Source organism: Primulina huaijiensis, chromosome 12 (genome assembly GCF_012295235.1).
Source record: "Primulina huaijiensis isolate GDHJ02 chromosome 12, ASM1229523v2, whole genome shotgun sequence".
Taxonomy (NCBI): Eukaryota; Viridiplantae; Streptophyta; class Magnoliopsida; order Lamiales; family Gesneriaceae; genus Primulina; species Primulina huaijiensis.
The window spans coordinates 1,539,401-1,566,943 of record NC_133317.1 but is presented as its reverse complement, the minus strand read 5'-3'; the positions used below and the strand labels follow the sequence as shown (position 1 = coordinate 1,566,943).

At 34.6% G+C, this 27,543-nt stretch overlaps 3 protein-coding genes across 5 annotated transcripts; all 3 read left to right on the top strand.

Annotated features, from left to right (window-relative positions):
- The first annotated feature begins 2,010 nt into the window (after positions 1-2,010).
- LOC140989754 (WAT1-related protein At1g21890-like) lies at positions 2,011-4,483 on the top strand. The gene is made up of 8 exons (XM_073459138.1): positions 2,011-2,032; positions 2,104-2,358; positions 2,490-2,552; positions 2,761-2,877; positions 3,194-3,434; positions 3,526-3,684; positions 3,935-4,086; positions 4,195-4,483. The coding sequence occupies exons 2-8, from the start codon at positions 2,144-2,146 to the stop codon at positions 4,400-4,402; spliced, it is 1,155 nt and encodes a 384-aa protein (XP_073315239.1). The 5' UTR covers positions 2,011-2,032; positions 2,104-2,143; the 3' UTR covers positions 4,403-4,483.
- Positions 4,484-4,912: 429 nt separating this feature from the next.
- LOC140989753 (uncharacterized) lies at positions 4,913-16,451 on the top strand. 3 transcript variants are annotated; one of them, XM_073459137.1, is made up of 19 exons: positions 4,914-5,375; positions 6,182-6,248; positions 6,422-6,544; positions 7,819-8,021; positions 8,153-8,320; positions 8,425-8,523; positions 8,602-8,781; positions 9,027-9,103; positions 9,188-9,272; positions 10,298-10,510; positions 10,842-10,901; positions 11,398-11,477; positions 12,553-12,869; positions 12,988-13,079; positions 13,160-13,289; positions 13,858-15,032; positions 15,111-15,400; positions 15,585-15,752; positions 15,856-16,451. In XM_073459137.1, exons 1-19 carry the CDS (start codon positions 5,142-5,144, stop codon positions 15,980-15,982), a joined length of 3,888 nt encoding a protein of 1,295 aa, XP_073315238.1. In that variant the 5' UTR covers positions 4,914-5,141; the 3' UTR covers positions 15,983-16,451. The 3 variants fall into 3 exon arrangements, with proteins under 3 accessions (XP_073315237.1, XP_073315238.1, XP_073315236.1); XM_073459136.1 differs by having other exon boundaries at positions 4,913-5,375; positions 8,425-8,781; positions 12,553-12,876; positions 12,995-13,079; XM_073459135.1 differs by having other exon boundaries at positions 8,425-8,781.
- A 1,925-nt stretch (positions 16,452-18,376) lies between these two features.
- Positions 18,377-20,408, top strand: LOC140989624 (polyphenol oxidase I, chloroplastic-like). The gene has a single exon (XM_073458916.1). The coding sequence runs from the start codon at positions 18,402-18,404 to the stop codon at positions 20,175-20,177; it is 1,776 nt and encodes a 591-aa protein (XP_073315017.1). The 5' UTR covers positions 18,377-18,401; the 3' UTR covers positions 20,178-20,408.
- The last annotated feature ends 7,135 nt before the right edge of the window (positions 20,409-27,543 follow it).

Genomic DNA, 27,543 nt, shown 5'->3' with positions numbered 1-27,543 from the left:
TGATTCGGAGTAATCGGTTATGCTCAAAATTAAAATATTTTATATTAATACTATAAATTGTTCCATTTGATGCACTTTGCTCACATATCAAAATGTCAATCAAGGAGACCTGCAATTCGTTTTTTATTTTTATTTTAAAGACCTTTTATTCTCAATACTATATTGAAAAGATAGTTCTAATTAACCCCAACTTTGAAATCACAGGGCTGGAAGTGAGGGACGTTGTATCTATTTTTTAATGAAAATTTCGCTATATTTTAGATATCATCACATAAGATCGAGCGTTCATCGTTTTTTAATATAGATAATCAGTATTGTATCCCAACTCAAAAATTATATATATAAAAAACACATTATTTTAAGTTATTATTTATAATGGAATTGAATGTTTGTAATTATCATGTATCAAAATTTTTTGTACGTATTGTATGATAGATCAAACTATCATGTTTCGAGTATGAATAATTGTTTCCCAAATCACCATATTTACATCATCAATGATATAGTGGTCATCTTAATTACAAGCACTGATTAATTTAAAAGTTGAGATTCTAAGAAAACAACTTGATCACAATGTATGCCATTTTTGAGAAAAGTGTCCACTCATCATCCACAATGAAGAAACAATAGCCCTACATTACAATCACTAACCACTAAACCCTAACAAGATTTGTTGGTCAATAAACTTCCTAATAATACAACATAAATTACCAAATGCGCCAAGTTTCCAGGAATCAAAGCTCTACAATTTTAACAAAAGGAGCTATCAAAGTGGAGAAATTAATTTTGTTTAGAAAGATAACGATATTGGAGACCGTTTTTTGGACGTCGTATGATACATGTTGATATGGACTGGTATCTTTGGGTTTCTTTCAGTGTTTTTTTTTTTAATCAAAGAGTTCTTTAGCAGTATTTTAATTTTGTTGACGAAAACTATTTTAAAATATAAATAATTTATGTATAACTTCTATGAAATAAGGCGTGATAATTTATTCTCATCGAATGTCACATTTGAGTTTTATTTTATTAAATTTCGTTTTTCTTTTTAGAAAATGGAGAGGATATTTTGAAAATTTTGGTACGTTTTGGTGATCAAAATTAGTTTTTGAGCCTGTCCCAATTCCAAATCTAGTAAAGTAGTATAGATTATTGATAATATAGGTCAGCTATATAGTATGTATATGTGGCCTTATATACCAGTTATTTAGTTTGATATTTTGATTTATATTTCATATAAAAAATATTATTTTTAATTATTATTTATTAAGTTCGAATGATAATTCACAAAAATATTTAAATTCCAGTTTAATTTAAATAATTAAAAATTGGTTCTTTCAATAAATTTGACTGATTAGTGGAGTAGTGGACAATATCAAGGGGTAGAAGAAATCTTTAAAAGTGTCAATGCTTAATAAATGGTATAAGTACTATTTAAAAGATTAGTGCGCTGATTGTTTTCTAATTTTTCAGTGCGGGTCATGAGTTCTGATTCAAAACAGATATCACAAGCATAAAATATATATTTTAGCAAGTTATGAGAAAATTATTTTTCTGGTCTAGTTATTTTTTTACTTTGCGATTTTGGTCATCTATATTAGCAATTTCATTTTTAATCCTATATATATATTTTTATTTTCGACAATTCTAGTCATTTTTTTATCGAGAATGCTAATATAACATTATACACGCCAACGTCGCATCAGCAGTGTCTTAGTGTCACGTTAGCGTCAAATCCAACGAAGATTAAAATTGGTAAAAAAACAAAAATAATAGCTAAAATTAAAATTTGACAATATAAACGACTAAAATTGCAAAAAAAACAAATGTAAACGACCAAAAAGCAAATTTTTCAAAATTTATTGCAGATTTAAAGAAGCATACCACGAATTAATTGAGTAAACGACTTGTTTAATATTTCGAGGCAATGGAAAGATGAATGTAAGAATATAATTGATATTCACAACCACAGTCTATCTAGTCGATCATGGGTTCCAGGTTCACGAATATGACGTTGTATTTTGGGAATCCAAAGGTGTGCTTTATGTTTTGCTTTTGTGGGTATAAAAAGGCACAACATTTATTCTTGTGTATTCCATGCATTAGGATTATTGATCAAGAAGAGTTTAATAAAGAGAGAAATCAAATGGGTTGCCAAAGTCTATGGGGACTCCTAAATTCGCCTTTTCTCCACAAGTTGAAGCCTTATCTGGCCATGGTTTCGCTTCAATTTGGCTACTCCGGAATGTACATCATCGCCCTTGTTGCTTTGAAGGGTGGATTTAGTCACTGGATCTTGGTTGTCTATCGTCATGCAATTGCCACCCTAGTTTTTGCTCCATTCGCATATTTTCTTGAAAGGTATACATACATACCTTTCAAGAAATGCGCATAGAGAATAAGTCCTGCTATGGTTTTAATTTTTAGTTGGTAGTTGTTTTCGTAGTATGTGATTATGATATTTATTGTGATGTTATTTTTATTTTTTGCAGAAAAACAAGGCCTAAATTGACAAAATCAATATTATTGAAGATAGCTGTGCTTGCTTTCCTAGAGTAATGTCCTCCGACTTCTCAAATGTTTTTATCTTATCGAAGCTTACAACAACAATATATATTCTTTGTTACACATGCATGAGTACTTTAATTTCATATATATTCTTTAATTTTTCGTTTATTGTTCTTGCCATTAATATATTCTTGCAATATATAAAATAGTTAAATTAAAACTTTTTATTAAGCCTTTGAAATAATTAATTAATAGGCCGGTGCTGGACCAGAACCTGTATTATATGGGAATGCAGTATACGTCTGCTACATTTGCATCTGCCATTGTTAATGTTCTTCCTGCCTTCACTTTCATATTGGCAGTAATATTCAGGTACAAATATCTCTCCATTAACTTTAATATAAATTGATTAATCTTGGTTACACAATGCTCGAATATTGGTCGTCAGATCAGAAGCATTTCATGTTTATTTAATTATTGTTTTTTGAAATAAAATTAAAGAGCCCTCAATTTAGTGTTCTTGAAATTAGCTTCATGTTGGAATTTGGATCAATCATCTCGAGTGATTTAATCTATTTGTTTCAAAGGTAACAGGAAATCATAGGCAAAATCCATGTAATATTTTTTTTTTATATATAAATGAATTTCTAAATGAATTTAGTGCAAACTTTTTGGTACTATTCCTCAGGTTGGAGAAAGTCAATCTAAAAAAAACGTACAGCTTGGCTAAAGTGATCGGTACATTGGCGACAGTGGCGGGAGCAATGATAATGACATTATACAAAGGCCCCATTGTCGATATTCTGTGGTACTCTCACGGCGGCAGCCACCATAAAACCGCCGCCGTCTCCGCTGATCAGCATTGGATTGCAGGCACTATCATGGTGTTGTCTTGTATAGTGGGCTGGTCTATGTTCTTTATCTTGCAAGTGGGGTTTTTTTTTTTATTAAAGAATCATTAATTTAGTGCGTCAATATCAGTCTTGAGATTGAAAAAAATCGAGTCCAATTTTTGTACAGAATAAAACATTGAAGGAATACCCAGCAGAACTATCTCTCACATCTTTGATATGTTTAATGGGGACGGTGGAAGGTGGAATAGTCGCCACGATAACGGAACCACACAGGAGTGCTTGGGTTATTGGATTTGATTTAAGGCTTCTAGCTGCTGCATATGCTGTGAGTTTGTTTTTATTTTTTTTTTAATATCATTTCCATAATATGCAATAACATTAATACGTTCGGAGACTTATTTTGGACAAACTTTCAAGTTGTCTGGACTATCTATATCATATTAGTAATTAGAAGAAGATGGCAGCAAGTTAATATGAATTGAATTAAATGACATGTTAATTGGCGATTTTTTAATTTTTATTTTTAAAAAAAGAGAAGATTACAGCAAATTAATATTTATTTTGATGACAAAAAGGGCATTGTTTGCTCTGGAATTGCATACTACCTGCAAAGTGTAGTGAACAAAGCAAGGGGTCCGGTGTTCGTGACCGCATTTAGCCCTTTGAGTATGATCATTACTGCTGTCTTGGGAGCCATTGTTTTGTCCGAGCAGGTTCACCTTGGAAGGTAATTATCTAAATGATGTTAAATTTCACTGTGATTTTTTTGAGTTATCTCGGCAAATAAGGCTAATGAAGTGAATTGATTTCGGGTTCTTTTATTTTGAAATTGTAGTTTAATTGGAGCCGTCGTTATAGTGTTTGGACTTTACTCCGTGATATGGGGCAAAAGCAAAGAGAATGATGATTCAAAGGGATTAACGAGTGATATGATTAAAGCCCATGAACTGTCTGATGGTGTCGACAACAAAAATTCAGTGATTGTTGATAAAGATATCGAAACTGGTGCAAATTCAAAGTTTTTGTCACTCCTAAAGCCTTGAAAATGATAATCAAGATGACATATAATTTCGACATATTTTGTAACATATTACTTATTATTCAATAATTATGCCGCTTTATCATGATGTATCCTTTTTTGATATTAAATATACATTATATGCGTCGAACGTAAAATATAATTTAGAAGAACCAAATTATTCTTATTTTTGAATCATAAGAACGATTAGCTCAGTACATGCATATCTGATATTCATCATGACAAATACATATGCTATTTCAGATTGTATTCGATCTGTGAAGGTTAACTTTTTAATATGGCAATAACTAAACGATGGGGACGGGGATCGGGACAGGGATGTGTCTTCAGGATCCTAATAGGTCAAGTATTCAATCTCGACTTATTGCCGTCCCTAATTATTGTAGCATTGCCCATTGTGAAATAACCCGATCCAAACAATAATTAGGGACCGATCCAAAATTGGTCCGGGCCAGGCCAAGTATAATCGACGACAATGTGCTAAGTCCAGGATACAAGCGCGGGAAACAATAAAAAAGCCAGAAGCGCGCGGGAAATCCAAACGATAGATAACCTAACGCTTCCACCGGTTCCAGGAATCCTCCCACTTTCACTATTTGCTTTTTGCTCCCTATTTCAGGGGCGAAAGTGTAATTCAGTTTTTAAGTATTTCTGGCTCACCAATTCTCTCCGGAATCGAAATTCCCCTTCCCCCTCGACGTAATCTAGCGAGAGATCAGTCAAAATCCAACCTTAATTCTGCTATGGAGGGGATGGGAGTCAGGCGGCGAATGGTACAATCCACGCTCTTTCCTCACAAGGAGAGCTCAGTCAAGGAAGCTGAGAATTGCGATCTGATCCAAATCGAGGTTGGAAACGGGAATAAAGAAGAGGAGGTGAAGGAAGAGGAGGAGTGTGGCAGCATAGAAAAACGCAGGAAAACTAAGAGAAAGCCTAATTCTGAAACAAAAACGACACCGCCAGGTTCTTCTACAAAGGTTTGTGGTGTACCTCGTACTTTATTAATTGCTCGACTTGATCGGCACTTTTTGCTTGTTTTGATGAAGAGCTTGTTGTTGCTACCTCAATGAGTTTAGGACACAGGAATAAGTCACTGGGAAGATTAGGGAAAATAGTGGATCGAACCTTCCTTTTCCCTTTCAAAAAAATATTTTTTGACTTGCGGATTAATTAAAAATAGGTAGCGGCAATTTTTTCATTAGGTTTTAAATATTGAACCCGTGGCTGACGAAACGAGCTCGAAATGCGAAGAACCAAGTCAAGTGTTAAAGGGTCCATTTATTTTCTCAGCATTAAGAATTCGGGTGCTCGAGGTTTCAACCTCAAATATTTTCAAAAAATATATGATTTTTTTGCTGGTGCTTTATTGTAAATAATTTTTTGTCCTGCACAGTGCCGGTTTTGGTACTAATGAGTTTGTGAGCTTAGTAGAGGCTGTATTGAGTTAATTGTTGCCTGGAGTGCTTGTTTAGTCTTCTTGATGATATAAGACTGCTGCTGTTATAATTCTGTCTCTGGCACTCACTGTATTGATGTTTTGCTAACAGTAATTGTCTTTTGTTTAAACAAGTTATATCAAAATGCTGATTCAGTAATTAAAGAATTCATAAAATCACGAATGATTGTAAATACAGCTAAGTATACAACTGGCGTAAGCAAGTATTTGGCATCTGTTTTGCATGGTTTTTACCTGAATATATGGTGATAAATAAAATTTAGTTGAAAAATTACGTATAACCCAAGCAGCCTTGTTTCCTCTCACTTTCCTGTGCTTTGCGTTCAGGTTAAAAATATTAGCCAGGAGTCTTCAAGCAAACAAGTGGACTTTGATGATTCCCCAATTACTATTAGTAAGTGAACATTTATCAATTTCATCTTACCTTTTGTTTGATCCTTGTCAAGCAACAGCGGGGATTATGTTACTATTCTTGCTTCTCGATTTATAATGTCACGGGATATTTAATAGGTGACAAAACATGGATTAAATGGTATATGACTCTATTGCTTTTTAAATTTATTGTAGAGTCAAGTTTTTTTGTGAAGGCCTCTGAACGGGGGCAGAACAAAAAGCAGCGAAACCAGCTGGTCCATGTTGATTCACCTGAAAAAATTGATGAATTATGTTCGCCTTCAATCTCAGTTGCCAGTATGTTTTCTTAGCTCATATTTTAATTTTGCAAAGGCATGTCAAAATGTGGTCTTAAAGAGGATTTGTCAAAGAAAATCTTTTGGGAGGTGCCAGATTAAGTAATGGTGATGATTTATCCATTCTACGATGAGCACCCATTGACACTAGTAAGTTTTAAATACAATGGATTAGAGGGCCTGACTAATTGAATTGCTCTATGCTTTTCGCTTCCTCTGTGTAAGGGACTACTTGCAGGCTGCACAGTTTTTTGTGGGCCCTAATATATGATATTGTTTTAGTCTTTTAGATCAAATGAATAAAGTTGGGAATTGTTTAGCTTATATGCAAAAGAGGGTTAAGTGTATTTGGCCACATTGATATTCAAAAATAGCTAAAAATCCCTTGAAAAAAGATAGACACATAGTTTATGTGATTCTAAAATATGCACCTAAAAGTCCTTGTGATTGAACACACACATGTTTTTCATTTATAATTTTTGGACTCTTTTCTTTGCAATCTGCGACTCATATGCATGTCTGAAGGTTTTTGGTTCTTCTCCGTCTATTAACATCTATGAGAAAGAAAGGTTTAAAAGGTAACAATTAGCACAAATCATCTTCTTTAACTATATTTGCAATTTATATAAACGAACTTCCAATTTTAGTAGGCTAAAAGGTGTATTATGTTGGGTGGTTGATTTAAAAGTAAAAGAACTATGAATACATGCAGAACATGTGCGTACTTGTGCGCCATCGGAAGACATCGAGGTTTTAACAATAAATTTAAAATCACAGGGTTTTATGCCTATTTTTTTCTTAAGGGTTTTGTGATTACTTTCGAGCATTACAGGAGTCAATAAGCAGTTAATACTTGAAAAAGGTAGAATTTACAGAGATCACAATTTTTTGATTAGATATCGTCAGATCTTTGGAAAATTCTTGGTACTGTCAAACGACTCCAAAATTCACCTCCCTGAAATAGGGGTATGGAGGGAATCTATATAACACCTAACATTTAAATTTACAAGTCAGTTTTTTTTCTGTGTTCTTAATTAGATCCATCTCTATTGGTAAATAATAATATATTCAAATACTTTTTCCTTCTCAATCCATATCACCATCATGTAAATTTCCTTAATTTATTCTTCTAAAATTTTATGTTGTTATCCGCCACTCTATATGATGACGATGTGATATAATACATGTAAGACATTTGACAAGTGAGAGAACTCTGTAAATTTTTTATTTTTTAATCCTGCCTGCCTGAATATTTGTTAACTATGACTCGGTTAGATGGAAAAAGTACACCTCAGAAGCCAAAGAGGCAGCATAACGCTAGTCCAAAAGAGGAAAAAATGAACTCAACGCCAAGCAAAAAGACAAAAAATGGTTCCAGAAAGTCGTGTTCGACTGAAATTGCATTTGAACTTACACTGGATGAACAACAGTTGCCAACAATCCCTAATCTAAGATTGGAGGCAAAATTGACTGCAGAGGTAGTTAATATAAATTGGATGTTTTTCTCTTGTCTGGTTCAACACCTTTTGGCCTGTAAATGTGTTCAAGAACTCTGCATGTAGATGTCCTGAGATAATTGTCGGTTTTGAGGATTTTCTGCACTTTTTAGGAAAATTCTCGTATATTTGCTGGAAAACAAGTACATCCATTTTTCACATCATGGAAATCGGGGAAAAACAACCAAGACTTGACTGGTTCAGATAGCAAGTGGTCCTTTTTTGAGAAAAAGGAGAAAGGCGTTATTTTCAACCCTATCCATGTATTTGAAAATGTTGAGGTATTTTTTTGAATCCAAATTAGTGTTTGGGATGTCATTTGTCTTTTTTTCTGTGAAAACATTCTAGTAAAAAAATATTTACTATTTGTAATCTGCACACCCAGGAGGACCACATCAAGCTTGATTGGGGACATTTGATATTTCCAGAAACAAGTGTCAGCGATACTCTTTACTATCAGTGCTCTCCAGTTTATGAAGGATCAGTTGAGTCTTTGAGTTTTGATAATTATTTGAGTGGCTCTCGTTTCACACGAACTTCATTACACCCAAACTCTCATCAGAGCTCTATTCAACTGAAAGAGGTCTCAATTTGGTCGCTTGATCAACTTGAATGTTTACATCCTATTACATCCTCACTATTGGCTGGTAATAGATTACTATGTGATGCATACCCGAAGGATGTGGATATGATAAGATACAACAAAGAAGAGATACTCGCTTCATCAGTTCAAATTGCAGTGGTAATATTCACTTCTAGTGTTGTACTCACGATTTCAGAATTGGAATGTCTAGCATGACACAACACCTATCTCACTGGACATTTCTTTCTATTGAGCTCCTATAAAGAAGTGTCTAATGCATATGAAAATTCACTTGAATTATTGATGATTCTTCTTGTATTTTCTTTAAAAAAAAGTTATGTCTGGTCTATCATGGCAAAATCAATGTGAACATTGCCAGAGATCATTACTTTCATCATTGGCAGGATCTCACACTTGAAAGCAATGATTTATTTGCTGGAAATTCTAGCTGCGGAAACTTGGATTCCAACCTCCAGGAAAGGTAACATTTTACTTTTTCCATGGAGATGTCATTCCTGTTTATATCTGACCATTTTATCTGCATTTCTTCCTGCTGCCAATCCAGGATTATGTCTAATTACAATACCAGTCACAATCAGCATGAAAATTGCCTATGGACTGACAAATACCGACCTCAGAATGCCAAGCAGGTTTAATTTCTTTTACGTGACATTCGACTGATTTTCAAGGCAATTATATGTATCATTTCTGTAGGATGTGTTGGTGATAACTTTATTTTTGGCTGAGGATAACAATTTTCTGAAGAGACCAATTATGTATATATTTTTTTCAGTTGATACACGATATTAAAGTAGTGTTTGCAATATCTTTTTTTAAGTGTTTCCCAGCTTCTACATACAATTTCCAAACATTTATTGGCTAGAAGCTTGGAGGCATTTAAAACAAGCTTTTGCAAACACTATCTAAGTAGTTTGCATGTCTGCTTCTCCATTTTAGCATAGCATTTACACTTTTTTCGCCAAGTGAAGCCTTCTCTATTAGTTACAATGTCTTGCATCCGTCTGTCAAATTCAACAGCATTAGTGGGTTCTTGTTGAAAGTGCATTAAAAGTTTTTCTAGTGTAGATCAATTTTTACGCTTTTAATTTGTGCTTCATTGGCAGTAATTGAAATCCAGACATAGAGGTCAGTTCAAGGAACCTAGATTATATGTTTTAAAGCCAAAAGAGTTTAATCGAGCATAACTTTGATGGGATGCTTGATGGTTTCTTTACGGCACTATTTTTAGTTTACTCTACTCTATGTTAGTCTAAATTTCATTCACTTTATTTAGAATTATTTTGGTGACTCAAGCAAACTCCTCTAAAGCAAAGCACAAAGTTTTCCATTTAATTGTTATCAATTCGTGTCTTATTGAGCTGCTCTGTGAAGCAGCATGTTATACCTTCTTTCTGTGATAGAAAACCGGACAAGAAGTCATTCCTCACCTACTTGGAATCCTATAAGATGCCTTGTTAATGTTGTCAGTGTGCTTATTGTTTAAGTTGAGCATTACTTTTTTCTGTTACCCATTTTGGACGAGTTACTATAGTCTATGGGAACATGATCAATGCTTCCCTATTAATTAGATGTATAAGCTCTTAAAGTTCCTGTCCTTTGACATTCTTGATCTTTTTGTCTCTTTTTTAATACAGTTATATGGATTTCATGACAGATATGTGGTAATGGTCAATCAGTGAAGTTTTTAAGTGAATGGCTTCAACTCTGGCAGAAAAAGGGTTCTCCGGCAAGTAGGGGTTGCATTGATGAAGATAAATGCCTCACTCAAGATGATGGTCACTACTGTCTGCGAAGTGACTGTGACTCAGATACTACAGATGGTGACGACAGCTTGAAGAACGTTCTCTTAGTTACTGGACCGTTTGGGGTATGTAGCAGATTTCATCTGTTTCCTGCTTTCTCGTTTGTAAAGTTTGATTTTGCCTGCAAAGTGACTGTAATCAATTGGCCGGACGTAGGAAAAACATCTAAAAAATAAATTGATCCAGTATATTCTGCCTTCCCATTTTTCTATCACCCTTTTAATATCTGATCAACAATTAGCTTAAAAGTTCCATCTCTTTCATAAGTTATGGTATTTTCTGGTATTAGTTCCTTCTTGTGAACATACTATATCAAATGCATAAATTTCCTTTTTCGGTAGTTCTACTTTAGAAGCTTATTTGATTGTTGGTGTCTGAAAGAGTTGGCTTTTGCAGAGTGGGAAGTCTGCTGCTATCTATGCTTGTGCAAGAGAACATGGATTTCAGATAATTGAGGTACTTCTTATACTGGAACAACTGTGCTTAAGGTTCACGCTATGCAACTTTGGTATACATCAGTCATAAATACCTTTTATCGTCATGCCACGTATGAAAATGATTTGTTAGCATGCAGTTCATGTGGCAGAATGTAAAACTGAATTGTTATCCATGTCATAGTTAGGAGATTTTCAGTCGTGGCATGGTTGAATTCCCATTGTTCATTCCTCCCTCTGTGTTTAAACCAAAAATGGATTTTGTTTATTATGGTTCATGGATAAGTCAGATCCGAGATCTGTTGATTGATATTTAGGATCAAATGTTTGACGCCAGTGAAGAAAATGAATCGGTTGCTGACTACACTCGTGGAACGAACTTTAACTTGTTTATTAGCTACCTCTGCTTTATCTGGAAAATAGTTCACTAACTCTATTGCTCTATATGACTTTACCATTTAGCTGTATAAAAGCTGTGAGGACACAAGATATCTAATTTATGTTTCTGGTCTGTCTAGATTAATGCATCAGATTGGAGAAATGGAGCTCTTGTAAAGCAAAAATTTGGCGAGGCTGTGGAATCTCATTGGCTTCAACGGTTTGTCTCAAACTCTTCCTACATTTAATGGCCAAAGTCTTTACAAAAGCAAGTGTCTGGTTTTTCTCTTGCTAGCAGAAACACATTCCTGTACTAATTTTTATTGTTAATATGGCTAAATATATATATGAGATAGCTTAGTGAAAAACTGAGAACCAAAGTGAGATAAAGTTTGAAGAAAGTAAAAGGACTCCACATGAGAACTCTATCCGGTGCTTGTACAATACTGGGTTTCCAGAAGAGCAGGCAGATGGGGAGGGACAAAAAAAAATCAAATAAAGGTGCTGTGTAGGTGATAGTCTACTGGATGGAATGAGTGCACGAGGTAAAGCAACTAAAAATTCTGAATGAAAGCCTCTTTGGAAATGAATCTCATTTGGAAGGCTAGTTTGTAACTTTTGTACGGTCAATCGGAAATACACGTTACTGATCTTTGCGGCTCCAATGAGTCAATGTCGAATGTTCGTTTTCGCTAAAGTGGAGCAGAATCATACCTTAGATGGGAGTTGTGCTAACATATTGGATTACTCATCCAGCATTGATTTCTAGTCTGCTCATAACCAGTCTCCATACACTTATCTCTCACATTTACTTGACTTTATAATATTGGAAGATAGAGATGGGTCAATGTGTGGGTGTCTGAAGCAGTATTTTCTCTATGAATTTTACCTCATGAGATTCGATTTCATTAGCCATGTATGAGTTGCCATTAGTACTCTATACAGCCTTCTAAGAAAATTGTATTTCATGTGGTAACATTGCTTAATATAAGGAAGTTGTTGTAGTAGGTTAACATGTGTATTCGTTTCTCACGTTCAATCATTCAAAATCCATTACAAGAAAACACGGGTGCTTATTACTCTCGCAACATAAATTTAGAGCACATTGAAGTATCAAGCGCTAACCATTTTAAGTTTCTAATGCTAACCGTTTTGAAAAATGAATGTGTAAGCATATCTGTTGCAATTTTGATTTGTTTTTTTTTAAAATTTAAACTAATCTTGGAAGGCTAAAATGAAATAGATCTTTAGTAGGAAAACAAACTCATATATTTTATCGCCTGGTTTTCTTTCAGAACATCAGGAAACCCTATAAATTCGGACAAGTCTCTTTCAATGTTCTTTTCGCCTGTCAATACCAAGACTCATTGCCCTGACATGGAAGTTTTGGAGATGATACCTTTATTGGATAAGGAAGATTCACAAAATGCTGATGCATTGTCGGACAAAATAACCTCAGGAGATAACCTTGCTGACAAGTGTCAAAATGGGAATAAGACATTGATTCTTTTTGAGGATGTGGATGCTACTCTATGTGAAGATCATGGTTTTATATCGACTATACAACAACTAGCAGAGACTGCAAAGCGGCCCATGATATTAACTAGCAACAGTAAGAAGTTTCATTCGTCATACTTACACCCTTATTTCCTTGCCAGTTGATGGTTAATTGATTGTATTTCTTTCTTTCTTTCTGTTTTTGTTTTTGTTTTTTGTTTTTTTATATGCAGGTAATAGTCCTGTCCTCCCTAAGAGTTTGGACAGGTCAGAGTTGAGCTTTTTTCTGCCATCATTGAAAGATCTTCTTGGACATGTTAGTGTGGTATGCATTCCTAGTGAATTATTCAATCAAAATACCGTCTGAGTACTGTCCATCCAGACTACATTATCACACCCTTGTAGATTTGTGCTGCAGAAAATATCAAAATCCATCCTTTCTTGGTGGAAAGATTTGTCGATCATTGTCAAAAAGACATTCGTAAAACCATCATGCTTCTTCAGTTTTGGTGGTGTGGACAAAGTACCAAGAGAGGTTATAATCATTGACTAATACTGATGTTTCAATTTCTCTCTGTTGATAAAGTTGTGACGCGTCTTGATGGTTTTACTAGGCATAGATCTATTTTTGAACCAATCCTTATGTTCTTAGGTTTCTCCTGTCGAAAATTAATCATCAATATTTTTCTTTAGATAAATGTGTCTGCCCAATAAGATAATAGATGCTTTCTGGCTTCTTTTGACCATGAGTAACATTTATGTATAAATTCAAGGATAACATTCAACTGACTTCTTTAGGCCTCATTGGCTTTCATGTACATTGAAATGAGGACTTGGAAATTTATTCATAAGCTTAAATCCTAGAAATCAATTTTGTTATATCTCCATAATTCATCTGCACCAATGCTCTGCGTGTTCTGTGAATTGATGGAACCAATTTCTCTCTAGTTTTTCCACCAGGTTCCATGTTTTATTCGCATTCAAGTACTTGCATATTGCATAAATATTTAAAAATTTTGGGCTTGCGTAATTCTTGTTATTATTCTTGTTCAACTTGCTTTGCCATCTTGATTTCATGCACACCTAATGTATTAATTGTCCAGGCAATAAACTTTATACAACATACAACCCGGTTCCTTTTGATCTTGACGCTGGGCACCACATCCTACCTAAAATGATCCCTTGGGGATACTTTTCACAGCTTTCCGAGTTTGTGTTTAAGGAGGTTGTTAATTCTTTAGTTTTGACAGAAGAAATCCCAATTAATTGTGAGGAACTAAGTGACAGTATAGCAGAAAATATCCATAGGCAGAATGATGAACTAGATCCCTTTGTGGCGAAAAAGAAAGCAATGTTAAGATTGCACACATCGCATCAGGATGAAGCTGAATATACAGCTTTTGATGCCAACCTTGAGCTTTTCGATTCTTCTTGCTCCCCTATTGCATTTGGACGGCCACGTCGTCGGAGAAAAACCAATACAGTTCTTTCTTCAGATTCTGAAGATGAGTTTTTGGGTGGCAGTACTCTCCTAGATTCAGGTGGATTGCTAGATGTCGATGTCAAAATGCTAGCTTCCCATTGCTTAACAACTCAAATAGGCCCCCTTCCAACTGAGCTAATCTACAGTTCTGCTGTAGACAAGTTGGAAGAACACTGTTTTCAGCTCTCTGAAGGAGTTGATTATTCATGTATGGATTACATATGCAAGTCACCCGACATATCGTGTGTGCCAGAATCATCATATGTTCCCGAGACAGAGCTTATCCATGATACAGATCTATACTCAACAACAGTATCTTATGGTCATTTTGCAAATGCAACTGCTGCTAATTCATTTGTCCAAGATTCATTACCTGTCCTGGAAGCTACAGTTGGTGCCTACTATAATGAATCATTCCATGCAATTCCAACTGACCAGGAAATGTTTGGAAATCATTCTGAGACTGGTGTAGCTTTTGTCTATCAAGAGGAGGTTGGAGAGTCTCTATCAAAATGTGAGGCAGATGTCCCAAGAGAGTATCAAGTGTTAGACGAGTGTAGTTGTGTGGATTTTGCAAGTAGATTGAAATCCTTTGACAACCAACATAAAACTGATAATGTGTTTGATTCTGTGCAAGAATCCTGGAATCGGTTGCGTAGTCAATGCAAGGACTTGAGGAATTATGTCACTACAGAGGAGAAAAGTTATTGGCAAATTCTGAAATTGTCGCATGGAATAACTGATGTAATTTCAAACACCGATCTCTTACTCAATGATTGCCACACACTACTCTATGTGAGTGCTCAATTCCATATTGATACCACTTTCTGCATATGATTTTGATGAGCATAATGATTTATTTTTATATCGCAGGATTCTTTGCGACCATTGATGAGTCCATGTGAAAAAACTCATTCATATAGTTTTCATGATGACCAATTGAAGATGTCATCTATTCTTGCTCAACATGGGATGTGTTTTTATGCCAAGGAAATTGCGTCTTTAGGGTCAATCACAGGATCTGCAATCAGCTTGGATCTGACCACAGAAATGCTATCATCCTCAGTAAGCTCGATTGCACTTGGGAAATTGTCTAGTCTGGAGCGCAAAATGGTTGAGATATCTGATACAAAAACATCCAAAAGCTCCAATCTCTTAACATGGTATGATGTTTTTAACTCACCCTCTATTTGGTGGCTCTTGCCATGCTGCTTTTACTCTCCATATTTTTATATGATAATGCAAGTGAATCGCAGAACAGCCTAATTCATCTGACATACGGGTAGCTTTTGGTTATATGCAGATTCTTGTTATAATGCTATTTTTGTAATTTTTTCTGCGATGCAGCAAATCAGATCCACATATTTGCAATATATTCGAATCTGTAGTTCCATCGAGATCATACTTAGCAGTGAAGGGTGAACCATTTCATGAATACCTTTCAACATTAAGCCAGATTTCAAGATTTGAAACCTCTCGTTTATCTGAAAGCGTTGGCAATAATAAACGAAGAAGGTATATTTTGCATGTCCGAGTGCGAGTCCAGCAATCATATAAGTTGATTTGTAGCATTTATATCTATAATTGATTTGCTAATAATACTATCCTGATCTACTAGAGCCCGTGTACCTCGCCATTATTTGACTTCCGGCTCATCAACAATGTCATTAGAAGAAATATCCTCCCTGGAGCAATACAATGCCTACAAATTGGATGCTTCTCTTGGCTATGAAAATTTCAGATGAAAGGTCTCAAATAATGAAAGCTAATCATGTTGACGACGGCTAGCCCAGTTAAACGACAGCCATTATGGTCAGCTGCTTCGATGAACCTTCAGAGTAAACAGGATTTACAATGAGTTTCCCTCCCAAAATTGAATAGAGCACAAGGTTATGTTGACACTTGACTATATGTGCAGCTAAAAAATGCCTCAAACTCGGCAATTTATCATAGTTCTTTGGTAACCAATTAGGACGTTGGAAGCTGATTGGTACAGTTTTTCCCCTTTCAATTCACATAACCCCCTTTGATAATGAATTTGTATAATTAGAATCTTAATTCTTACATTGTAAAACAGTCATAAAAGTTTTCAAAAGAAAAAAAAGAGAGTACCGTTAGTACCAGTGATTTTCTTTTTGAACATGATTGTATCGATTATTTTTGAAGTTCTGTTCGATCAAAGATTAAAGAATTGGAAGATTACCATGTGTTCAAGTACGACTGTATTGCGAGGAGATTTCTTTCACTTAGTAAACTAATTTTCGTCCTAACCTTACATTTCGTTTCAAAATTTGAGACCGTATGATCAAAGACATCTACTGAATGTGACAGGACACGAAATATCGGACAAAAAATATTATAGTATATATTCAATAATAAATAATAATATATGATGCATGTTTATAGATATGGAATCTTTAGATTTGTATCTTTCTAGACCATACCCGTGAAAACGAATTGGAGGGCANATCTGTGAGACAGGTCAACCATACCGATATTCACAATAAAAAGTAACACTCTTAGCATAAAAAGTAATATTTTTTCATGGATGACCCAAATAAGATATCCGTATCACAAAATATGACCCGTGAGACCGTCTCACACAAGTTTTTGCCTAAAACTAAAGGAAAAGTTTAGAACGTTTGGGAAGAAGGATAAAAATAATTAGTGCAGAATCATTAAAAGATTAAAATTGACGATTATATATATATTTTTGTGTGTGTGTGTGTGTTAAACTAAAAATTATCATGAATATATACAATTAAATATCATGGTTAAGTTCCATCTTCGTAGAAAAATATCTAGGAATAAACACAATCGATAACAACGCAAATAATATAGATTATATAAGTTATATTTTGGGAACAATGTAATTTTGGTCATATATATTTATTTATTTGCAATTATGGTCTTTTATGTATAATCCATTAATTTCCATCTTCATGTATCTTTCAAGTTTTAGAAATGTTAATCATTTTTTTTTATTATCGAAAAAGTGCTTATTTGAGACTGTATACATTAGCGACGTCTCGGAGCCATATATGCACCATATATGTGTTAAATAAATGTCATGTCGGAGAAAAAGACCAAAATTACAACTAAAAATAATATATTAAGATTAAAATTTGACATAAAGATCAAAATCATAGAGTGAAAAAAAAAATCATTATTAATATTGCTAGCTTTCCCTAAAATTTATCACGATTTCATAAGGATTCACTGCTATAACAAGTAACCAAATTATATATAAATATACATGCTACTAAATGGGATGAAATTTATTCTCCGAGCTTTATATATTGAAAAATAACAAAAACAAATTATACATGTATATATATATTTTTAAAACATTTATTATTTGGTCCATTAGTTGGGTCAATAAATCGGTTGACAATCAGAGATCACTAATTCTCAGTACTTGTAATATTTTTCACGGCTATATATCAATAATTCAAACGCATAGACCGGATTAACAACGTACCCTTAATTGTGAAAAACATTTAAAATGGTCGTCTAAGTTTGTTTGTTTTCGGTTATGATTTTGTAATTAATCAAATTGCGGTTTCGGTCTATAAGCGAGATTATATTTTGATTTTTGGTCCGTTTTTATTAAAGTATTGACGTGACACTGAAAAATGATGATGTGATATATAAAAATGTTGATGTGGCTGGTATTTTGTTAATACTCGATAAAAAAGACTAAAAAAATTCAAAATAATACCTAACTTATAAGACCATAAAAGACTAAAAAAAGTGAATTAAATAATAATCAATACAATTTCCGAATTATTCCATTGGACACCCCATGAAAGAAGTTTTCCTCTAAAATCAAATGGACGATAATCGAACCCTTTAAATTTTCTATGATTAAGCATGTAACACGATGGATAGTTTGAAAAAATTAAATTTCATTGGATTAATATAATTTTAGTTCGAAAAACTCAATTTAAAATATTATAGATTTTAAAATTTATTTTAATTAAATAACATATGTTTTGGCAGGAGTCATATATTGGAAAAAGCAATTACGTACTCGCGATCTGGTCATCATGTCATAAATGTTAGTGCATGCAATATGTATTGATTTAACTTGCACGTTATATCCTAACACTAACAGTTATAAAAAGGGGAAAGCTAAATGCATTGTGAGACCCAAAACAACTCATGGCTTCACTTCACCTGCCATGCGCAACCCTCGCCCACACAACCAACAATCCCTCCGCCACCCCCCGCTGTCTATTTCCTAAACCATCCCATTTTGTTACCTCCACGAAACGTACCCACCGCCTGCAAGTTTCCTGTAGAACCGATGGCCAGATCCAAAAACCAACCTCTGAAACCTCCCAAGGGAAAGTGGATAGGAGGAACATGCTTCTCGGTATAGGTGGCCTCTACAGTGCCATCAACCTCAGTTCGGCTCCAGGTGCTTCTGCGAATCCCATACAAGCACCGGAGCTCGACAAATGTGGTACTGCTACAAATTTGAACACCGGCGAAAAACTTGATGTCAACTGTTGTCCCCCGGTTGTACAAAAAATCACGGATTACAAGATCCCTCCATTCATAAAAATGAAAATAAGGCCTGCTGCGCATAAAGTTTCACCTGAATACATATACAAGTACAATTTAGCCATCGATCGGATGAAACGTCTTCCGGCAGACGACCCGCGTAGCTTCATGCAGCAAGCTAATATCCATTGCGCTTACTGCAATGGGGCTTACGATCAACCCGGGAAGGGTGATCTGGATCTTCAAGTGCACAATAGTTGGCTTTTCTTCCCTTTCCATAGATGGTATCTGTATTTCTACGAGAGAATCTTGGGGAAAATGATTAATGACCCCACTTTCGCTTTGCCATTTTGGAATTGGGATAATCCTAAAGGGATGACAATCCCACCCATGTTCAACAATCCAAATGCAGCCATCTTTGACGAAAAACGCAACCAAGCAAACCTGCCGCCGGCAGTGGTTGATCTTGGCCTGACCGGGAGCACTGACCCTCTTCAAGTCGTGTCTAATAACCTCACCGTTATGTATACTGAGATGATTCGAGGCAACTCGACCGCGACTGATTTTATGGGACAACCGTATCCAGAAGGAACCGCTGTCAACCCTGGGCCGGGAGCTTCCGAGCGTGGCTCGCACACATCCGTTCATGCCTGGGTTGGAGATCCTAGACAGCCCAGCGGGGAGGATTTGGGTAACTTTTACTCAGCGGGTCGAGACCCGCTGTTTTACTGCCACCACGGAAATGTCGACCGAATGTGGACTTTATGGCAGTACTATCTGCCCAGTAGTAAGGTTCCGGACAAGAAAATCACTGACCCTGATTTTCTCAACTCCTCGTTTGTATTCTACGACGAAAATTCTCAGCTCGTGCGTGTCTATGTAAAGGATTGTTTAAGCAACTTAGCAATGGGATACGACTACGAAAGAATCGACCTTCCCTGGCTCGACTACAGGCCCCCACCTCAAACTGCAACCGCGAAGGTCACTAGAACTAGCACAGCAGCGGACAAAGCAGAGACAGTCTTCCCCCTCAAACTCGAGTCAATTGTCCGAGTCCTGGTTCCCAAAACCAAGAAAGGAAAAGCCGATGAGCTTCTGGTGATAGAAAACATAACTGTGGACACTACCAAGTTCTTGAAATTCGATGTGTTCATTAACGATGAGGACGACAATATTACGGAACTAGATAAGGCCGCGTATGTTGGTACCTATGCTCAGATTCCACACAAGACAACGAACAAAACGGCGACGACTTCGATTCGATTGAGGCTGACGGATGTGTATGAGGACATGGATGTGTCGGATGACGAGGATGTGTTACTCACATTGGTGCCTAGACATCAGGGACCAGGCGTGACCATTGGTGGTATCAAGATCATTGAGAATCCACCCCAGAAAACTGCAGCCACGACAACTGCCTCTTCAAGTTAAATTATCCGTCGATTTCTCAGAAATTATGGATGTGGGTTGTTGATTGTAATAAAGATTTTCTCCTTTTCCAAAGGGGCCATAATCTGTGTTGTAATAAAGGTTTTCTCCTCGTCGGAAGGGGACATCGTAGTATGTGTTGTCTTCAAGTTGGTTCTCTCGATGATTTGCATGGCTTCCACTCGTTTGGTTGTAAGCATGCATTATGTTCTTGATTTGAAATAATTTCCCTTATTTGCTTCGTATTATCATATTCGAGTCTGCCAAATTTTTAGATACTGCACGAAATCATTGCGCTATTAACCATTTTAAAACTCTAAGCATTGTCTAGTCGAGTTTTTTACCCCGAAAACAAAATGTACATATATCCATCAAAGTTTAAACAAAAAGTGTCGAGTACGTTGATTCATATATATATATAATACCACACTAATAAATCTTCCCCATCGAAATTATTTTGTTCAGTTGGTGATTCTACGTAGCTCTCCCGCTTCCATACTAGCTTCATATCATCATGTCTTCCGAAAGACAAATGTGAAGACTTGCAAATTCGGAGAAAAACCATACAATCTTTTCTAAGTAATTGGACCATGCAAAAAAGTGAGTAAGACATAAAACCAAGCACCAAAAAGTAATCTGCTGAACCATATTCAAGCAACACATGCATTTTTTAAAAAAGTTGAATGGCCAATTTAATGGCTGCTTAAATAGCTAATTCATGGCTGATTAAGGCCATTAAATGTGCGGGTAATGGCCATAATATGACTGTCCTTTCTGTAATGCTAAAAACCAATACACGTACATGCCATGTATTATTGAAATAATTTAATTATTTAATTAATATTTAGGTGATGCATGTTAAATTATTTTAAAAAGTGTATAGAACCGAGAAAGGAGATCAAAGAAGATTAAGTTGTTAAAAAATTTTAAGTTATATTCTTGTAATTTTTATTTTAAGCCAAGAAAATAGGAATTTAAATGATTTATGAATTTTAGCATTTAAACACTAAATTTAAATTATCGAGTGAAATAAAAGTATGTTAAACATTCTAATTAACAAAATTCCAAAATAAGGGATTTAAATAATTCCACTCAAAATACAATATTTTAATAATTATTTTTATGACTTAATTAATTAAATTAGGTAGCATTTAATTATGGGTAGAATTTAAAAATTGTATGAGTTTTAATTTGTCAAATTTTAAAATAATTGGAGGGCTTATTAGTATTTTAAAAGCCTGAATATTAATTAACCTAAACACCTATTATATATTTCTAAGTATTATATACAAGAATCTTAGTCCTAAATCTACATAACTCACGCACACACACAAAACACACAAAACACACACTATTTTCACACACATTGACCGAAAGTTTCAAGGCTTAATTAGGACTTGAGAAATTTTCAATTTTCTTCCATCAGCAAGCTTAGTCAATCATCACACAACATTCCTTGATAAATTTAGCCACTTTTCGAGCCATTAGGCGCAGCAATCCTCTCCGTTAGACCTCCATTCTTCCTCGCAACGGTTATCGATATTTCGTGCGTTTTTAATGCAAAGGCATGTCTAAACTTTTTTTTAATACATCTCTCATGTTATGTAATGTATGTTGATATAAAATATGCATGAAAACTTGTTGGTTTGATTATATGTTTGCTTGAATGTTATTAAAACTCGTTTCAATACGAAATATGCCTGAACTCCTTCGTTTCCTCGAGTTTTTGATCGTTGTCTTTGCTGGACCGATCTTATGGCTTGCTGCTACATATGTTTATGTTTTAGGATGTGTTTAGATGCCATTAGACAACCCATGATGGGTCAAGAGGCTGTTGGACATAAGGAACGAAGCAAGCACACATCCGCGCACATAGGGGTTGGGCCGCTGGTTTTCACGTCGAGTTGCTTGAAGGCTGGACCGGGGTGCATGGCTAGGGTATAGGTGGGGTCCTAGGATCCTGATAATCCTGGTCTGGGTTGGCTAGGGTATGGTTGGATGGCTAAGAGGCTGGAGCCGAACTTGGTATTGCACGCGTATGTGAGGCTCGAGAGTTAGGGTGCACGGTTTTGGGTTGTTTAAGGGGCTGTGGTGTGTTAGGGGTTGGGGCGGGCTGGACCAGAGTCTTATGTGGTGTCTAAGGGTCGAGTCTAGGTCTTGGTTCGGGCTTGATTCGAGTTAGAATCGATAGAAATTCGTACGAAATGCATAAATGTCATAATATCGCTCTTTGGGCAGCTTGTATCTATATGGTTTGTTGTTCTTGGTACGGGGTTCTGGAATGGTTCGGGGTTGGTTTAGGGTTTTGGGCAGTAGGTTAGGATGTATTTTATGTTTGGGTCGAGTCCCGAGTCGAATGGTACGTTCTAAGTGGTTCTTTTTAATTCGGGATTCGTACGAGTCCGAATATACTTTAGGGGCTGTTTTGGGTATAAACTTTAGTATGTTATGGCAGAATGTCCGAAGATGATCCAACGAGGTTCATGATGTTCGTAAGTATGTATGAAGTGCAAAATAATTATTTTTTTGAGGTATACGATTTGTCTTGTGGCCAAATTATGTTACGGGTTTGGAAGCCGGAGAACGTGTTCGGGGACCACTTCAACCTCTTTGGAGTAATTATGTTATGTTAGGAGGTGGGCATCCAGTGCAAGGGCTATGGTGTTCCATGCTGGCCCAGTTCTGTGGTTTAGTTTGATCAAACGATATATGTTATGGGTCAGTTGCATTAAACAGAACTCTATACGAAATGATTTACGATTACTATGACGAGCACTAAAATATGATTTTATGAAAATGTTTATGCAAGAAAGTCACGTTATACTTATTTATTCGTATATTATGCTAGTACGAGCTATGTTTAAAATTCCATCAATTTTTATTACGTATTACTTGTTATTCACGGTTTATGTATGATGAGTCATTAGACTCACTAAACTTGATCGATGCAGACGATGTAGTTGAGGAGACAGGAGACAGAAGACAGTGACCAGTGAGCATGCACAGACTAGTGACAGTACAAACCTGAGAATCTTGTACTTCACGAGAATTTAAATTATGCACGTTTAAAACTATTTCTTATTGGTGACTAGTAAATCGAGATTTTTACTATTATGTTGGATTTTTTCAAAGCTGGGTGGATATTTTAACTTGGGATTTTATGGTTGTGGTATTTAAAAATGGTGGACTTTTAATATTAATTTTATTTTAATATGTGTGGAGACCGTTTATTTGTCTTACGAGCAACAGTTATAATAAATAATATAATAAGAAAATTTCACAATTTTAAGTAAATATTAAAATAATATTATCTTAAGACACAGTTCGTCACACTTTCAGCTCACCGTCTGCACCTGTAAATACCCTTCAAACCCATGAAGACGAATACACAAAAAGTCACTGTTCAAAACCTATTGCCAATAATACAGAGATTTGAATTCAATCTCCATTGTTCATATTGTACCACACAACGTTCTTTTATGTTGTCCAAATTTCATCCCGATCCAACGATGAGAATTCCGCAAGCGACCTTATCACACGGACTCTGCAGATTCAATGCGAGAAAACAAGCAATGGTGTGACCTCGGAAGCGAGTGGAGATGAGCACAACCTGTTTTTGCTAAAGCACATCCTCGAAGTAAAGCATTTCATCCACAGATATAAGCCAGTCCTATAGTTCATCCAATTCCAGTTTACCCAAAAAATTCAAGGATATCCACCTTGAAGGATGCTTCCCAACAACGATCATCGTTGTGGTTACAACGACGACAGATCTAGATAGACATACATGACCACGAGGCGCAGCGAAAAAATTATCACCCTCATTCCCAGAATCTAGAGGAATAAGATGAGTGCTCCGATTGGCTCACAACTCAGCAAGCTCCTGGCGTAGGAAGGTTATCTCCAATAGCGGAACTAGAAATATGGTTCTGTCCGAGCTAGAATTTTAAACTCTAAAATCTTTTAATATTTTAAATTGATTTACCTGGGCTAATATCATATTATTCCAAAATTATACAAAATTTACATATAAATTTTTTTAAAAAAAATTTGGGCCACCCAGGCTTACACAAGCATGTGGCTCCGCCCCTGATTATCTCGTCAGGAAAAGTGGTGAGAAGATCACGCAAAATTGAAAAAACATAGTAGTGGAGCCATGATGGCAAAAAATTAGGCAGAATCGCAGGCTATAGTTACTAACTGATGTAATTCAAAATCAGAATTAAGGACGTCAAGAATTGAGAAAACACTCAATTATCAATTTCTATTTAACTCAAAACTGTTTATACCTAAGTTAATGATAGCCTTTAAATCGAAAACTAAAATATAATCTAATCCAGAATTTGAAATAGTTAGGAAATCAAACGATCTAATATAAATCAATCCTAAATAAACAAAAGATAGATAAACAAAACACATATAAAGATATTGATAATGTCATCTAATAGTTTAAGATAAAGATAAATCTCTTAGTTCAAGTTTGCATCAGAAGTTGCCAGCAAGTTTTGGTCAGGTTCATTCATGAGAACAAGTGGGCTTACGCTATATTTGATAAAGTTTTGCACACTTTTTTGTAAGTTGGCTTTCGTATCAAAGATTTCATATGTTTTAAATCAACTGACCATAATATGTTTTTTTCTGATTCGAACTTTGTTCCTTTTATTCAATTTTTTCTTATCCATGATTCATTAATGTTTCATGATTCGTCACAAGTATGTTCTAAGACACTGTTATGATTCAAATTTGAAATGATATCGGAATTCTAATTCCGAAATATGAGGGGTTATAGTAACCATGTTGTGGTCCTTACCCGGTGTGTTATAGTAACCGTGATATGACTATGATAAGATGAGTTATAATATGAGGGGTTATAGTAACCATTTTTAAGTTGCTAATAATTTCACGTAGGAAATTCGAAATCTAATTCCCTCAATTGTCCTATACTCCTTAGGACTTATACTTTTGATCCATATGAAATTTTAGAACTTTGGAAATTTTTTAAAAAAATCCCGTTCGAACCATTTATTGTAACAAAATACATGAAACTATCTAATTAATGATGATTTTAACCCATCCCTATCATTTCGAACTGCTGATGCATTATTTTTATTTATAAGGCCATAATTTTCTAATTATGATCAATCTCAAGGCCATAAAATTTAGACACACTCGTTTCATAAATTTTCAAACTGAGCATGATCATATTTTCGAATTTAAGCACAATATATATAATGCATGGATCATATTTTCCAAAAATTATGCAGCCAAATCAATGTTTATTTTGATAAAACATTATCAGTTCTCCACCTTCGATTTTGCAACAACCGTGTCAAGCCATAATTTTCAAACTTACTAGCCATGTTGACCAACATTTCTAGGATTTTTACAAAATGTAATAACCCATTTAAAACCTTAATTCAAAAAATTAAGGTGAAGTTTGACCAGGCGTGTAACTTACACATCCAATCATAATTTCAAAAAATTTAAAAGCCACCTCGATCCCCATTTTTCAAATTAAGCATTCTCTAATAAATTATTAGTAAGTTTTAGTCTCATAAGAAAATATGATATTATAACTAAACGAACGATATTAGAACTTGAAGAAATAAAATTCCAACATGATTATGTATATACAAATCAATAGGGATTTACAAAACAAAAAAATATTCAAATAAAGTTTCTGGAATCTAGATTTAACATGTGAGGAACTAAATAAAATTGGAATATTGAGATTAAAGAAACTTGAAATATTTGCTGAGTGTTGCAAGTTCTATCAGATTCTCTCTTTTATTCAATGTCTGGGTAGTTTTCCCCACTCCTTGTTACACTATGCACGATTATCGCCACGATCTTAACTATTTTTGAATTTAATGGGCTTTTGCTGTTAAACTTGACGATCAATTTCTTTCCTTTGGATTGATTGAATTTAATTGGGCTAGAATAATTTCAGCCCAAATGCATATATTCTAGAATTTTCTTATGTTCTCATCTAAGTCAAAAAATAAGGTGGTCGATTCTCTGTTTCTTGAAAGATGCATAACTTTCATGCTAGATCAATCAATGGAATTTTGTGTGCATTTACTATTTATTATTTATATTTTATGATAATTTGACATGAATTTCTAACATGTTGTCATACGTAGATTCAATCACAAGATTTATAGATTTTATTACATCTCTCACCGTTAGCGGTTTATTTATCCTTCTTAGTATAAATATTGTTATGCAAACATTATTATTCAGTTCAGTTCATTTCATGTTCAGACAAGATGGTTCTCTCTATCAGGAAACTAATTTAAATGGCAATAGAAAACTTTTTTAAAAATAAAAATAAAAATAAACCAAAAACCCAAAACAGAGGAATTCATTGAACTTTTCTCCTTGTCCCCGATTGATTGACACGTGTGCCATGTTTTTTTCTCCTAATATGTTTTTTTTTAAAGTCTCCTCTTTCTTTGTTGTTATTTTGTTATTCCATTTTTTTTTTTTATTGATTTGGCCTTTTCTTATTTTATTATATTTCTTCCATTTTTTTTCTTTGTTTTTGTAAATATTTCTTTTTTAAAAAAATTCTTATTTATTATTATTTACTCTTTTTTCTTAACCACTGCTATTCTTATAAAACTGAATGTTTCTTCCCCTTTGATCATTAATATTTACGCACATTAATTCAATTTTTTGGGTGCTTAAATCAAAATTTTATTTCGATTTTTTAGGGTTTTTAAAAAAAAGATTATATTATTGGGCTAGGAAAAAGGTTACAACAAAGAAAACAATGCTTCTTGGGCAAGGAAAAATGTTCCAATCCATTTTGGTTCTTGTGCATAAAATAATAATTAAAAATGTAGAAATAAATATTATTTGGAAAAAAATATTGGAATATATTTTCAGAAGATAGTATTTTATTTAAATCTATTTTTATATCATTCAAGTCTTATATCGATTATTACTTATCAATACATATTGCATAAAAAAATTGGGAAACTCTTTTTCTTTCTTCTCTAATATGTCTTTTTTCCTATCAACTCGTCGAATTTTAATCTTGATACGACTTTTAATCTATGAGTCTTTTGATCTAATTATTGATATGACATCAAACAAGTCAATATTTTTCAATGTTGTCACATCAATACTACAATAAAATAAGCTTAAAAACAGGAAAAAATATTTATTGCACTAAAATCAATATGACAACACTTCCATGGGAAGGATTTATAATCTTTATTTATACACTGATGATGATTTGGCATAAAAATGTCATGCATGCCCTGAGTCCGGATTAGTCGACATCGACGTTGTTTAACAATCAAAAAATTGAAAACAAGACTCGTACATCAAAGTCTAGCCTACCAGTTTATAAAGCATAATC

Bases quoted from the DNA above. Each gene is read 5' to 3' on its own strand.
- LOC140989754 (XM_073459138.1), top strand. From the start codon at position 2,144: ATGGGTTGCCAAAGTCTATGGGGACTCCTAAATTCGCCTTTTCTCCAC. The intron at 2,878-3,193 runs GTACAAATATCT...ACTATTCCTCAG, and splicing joins ATATTGGCAGTAATATTCAG to GTTGGAGAAAGTCAATCTAA. The intron at 4,087-4,194 runs GTAATTATCTAA...TTGAAATTGTAG, and splicing joins GAGCAGGTTCACCTTGGAAG to TTTAATTGGAGCCGTCGTTA.
- LOC140989753 (XM_073459136.1), top strand. From the start codon at position 5,142: ATGGAGGGGATGGGAGTCAGGCGGCGAATGGTACAATCCACGCTCTTT. The intron at 8,782-9,026 runs GTAATATTCACT...CATCATTGGCAG, and splicing joins CATCAGTTCAAATTGCAGTG to GATCTCACACTTGAAAGCAA. The intron at 10,511-10,841 runs GTATGTAGCAGA...TGGCTTTTGCAG, and splicing joins TAGTTACTGGACCGTTTGGG to AGTGGGAAGTCTGCTGCTAT.
- LOC140989624 (XM_073458916.1), top strand. From the start codon at position 18,402: ATGGCTTCACTTCACCTGCCATGCGCAACCCTCGCCCACACAACCAAC.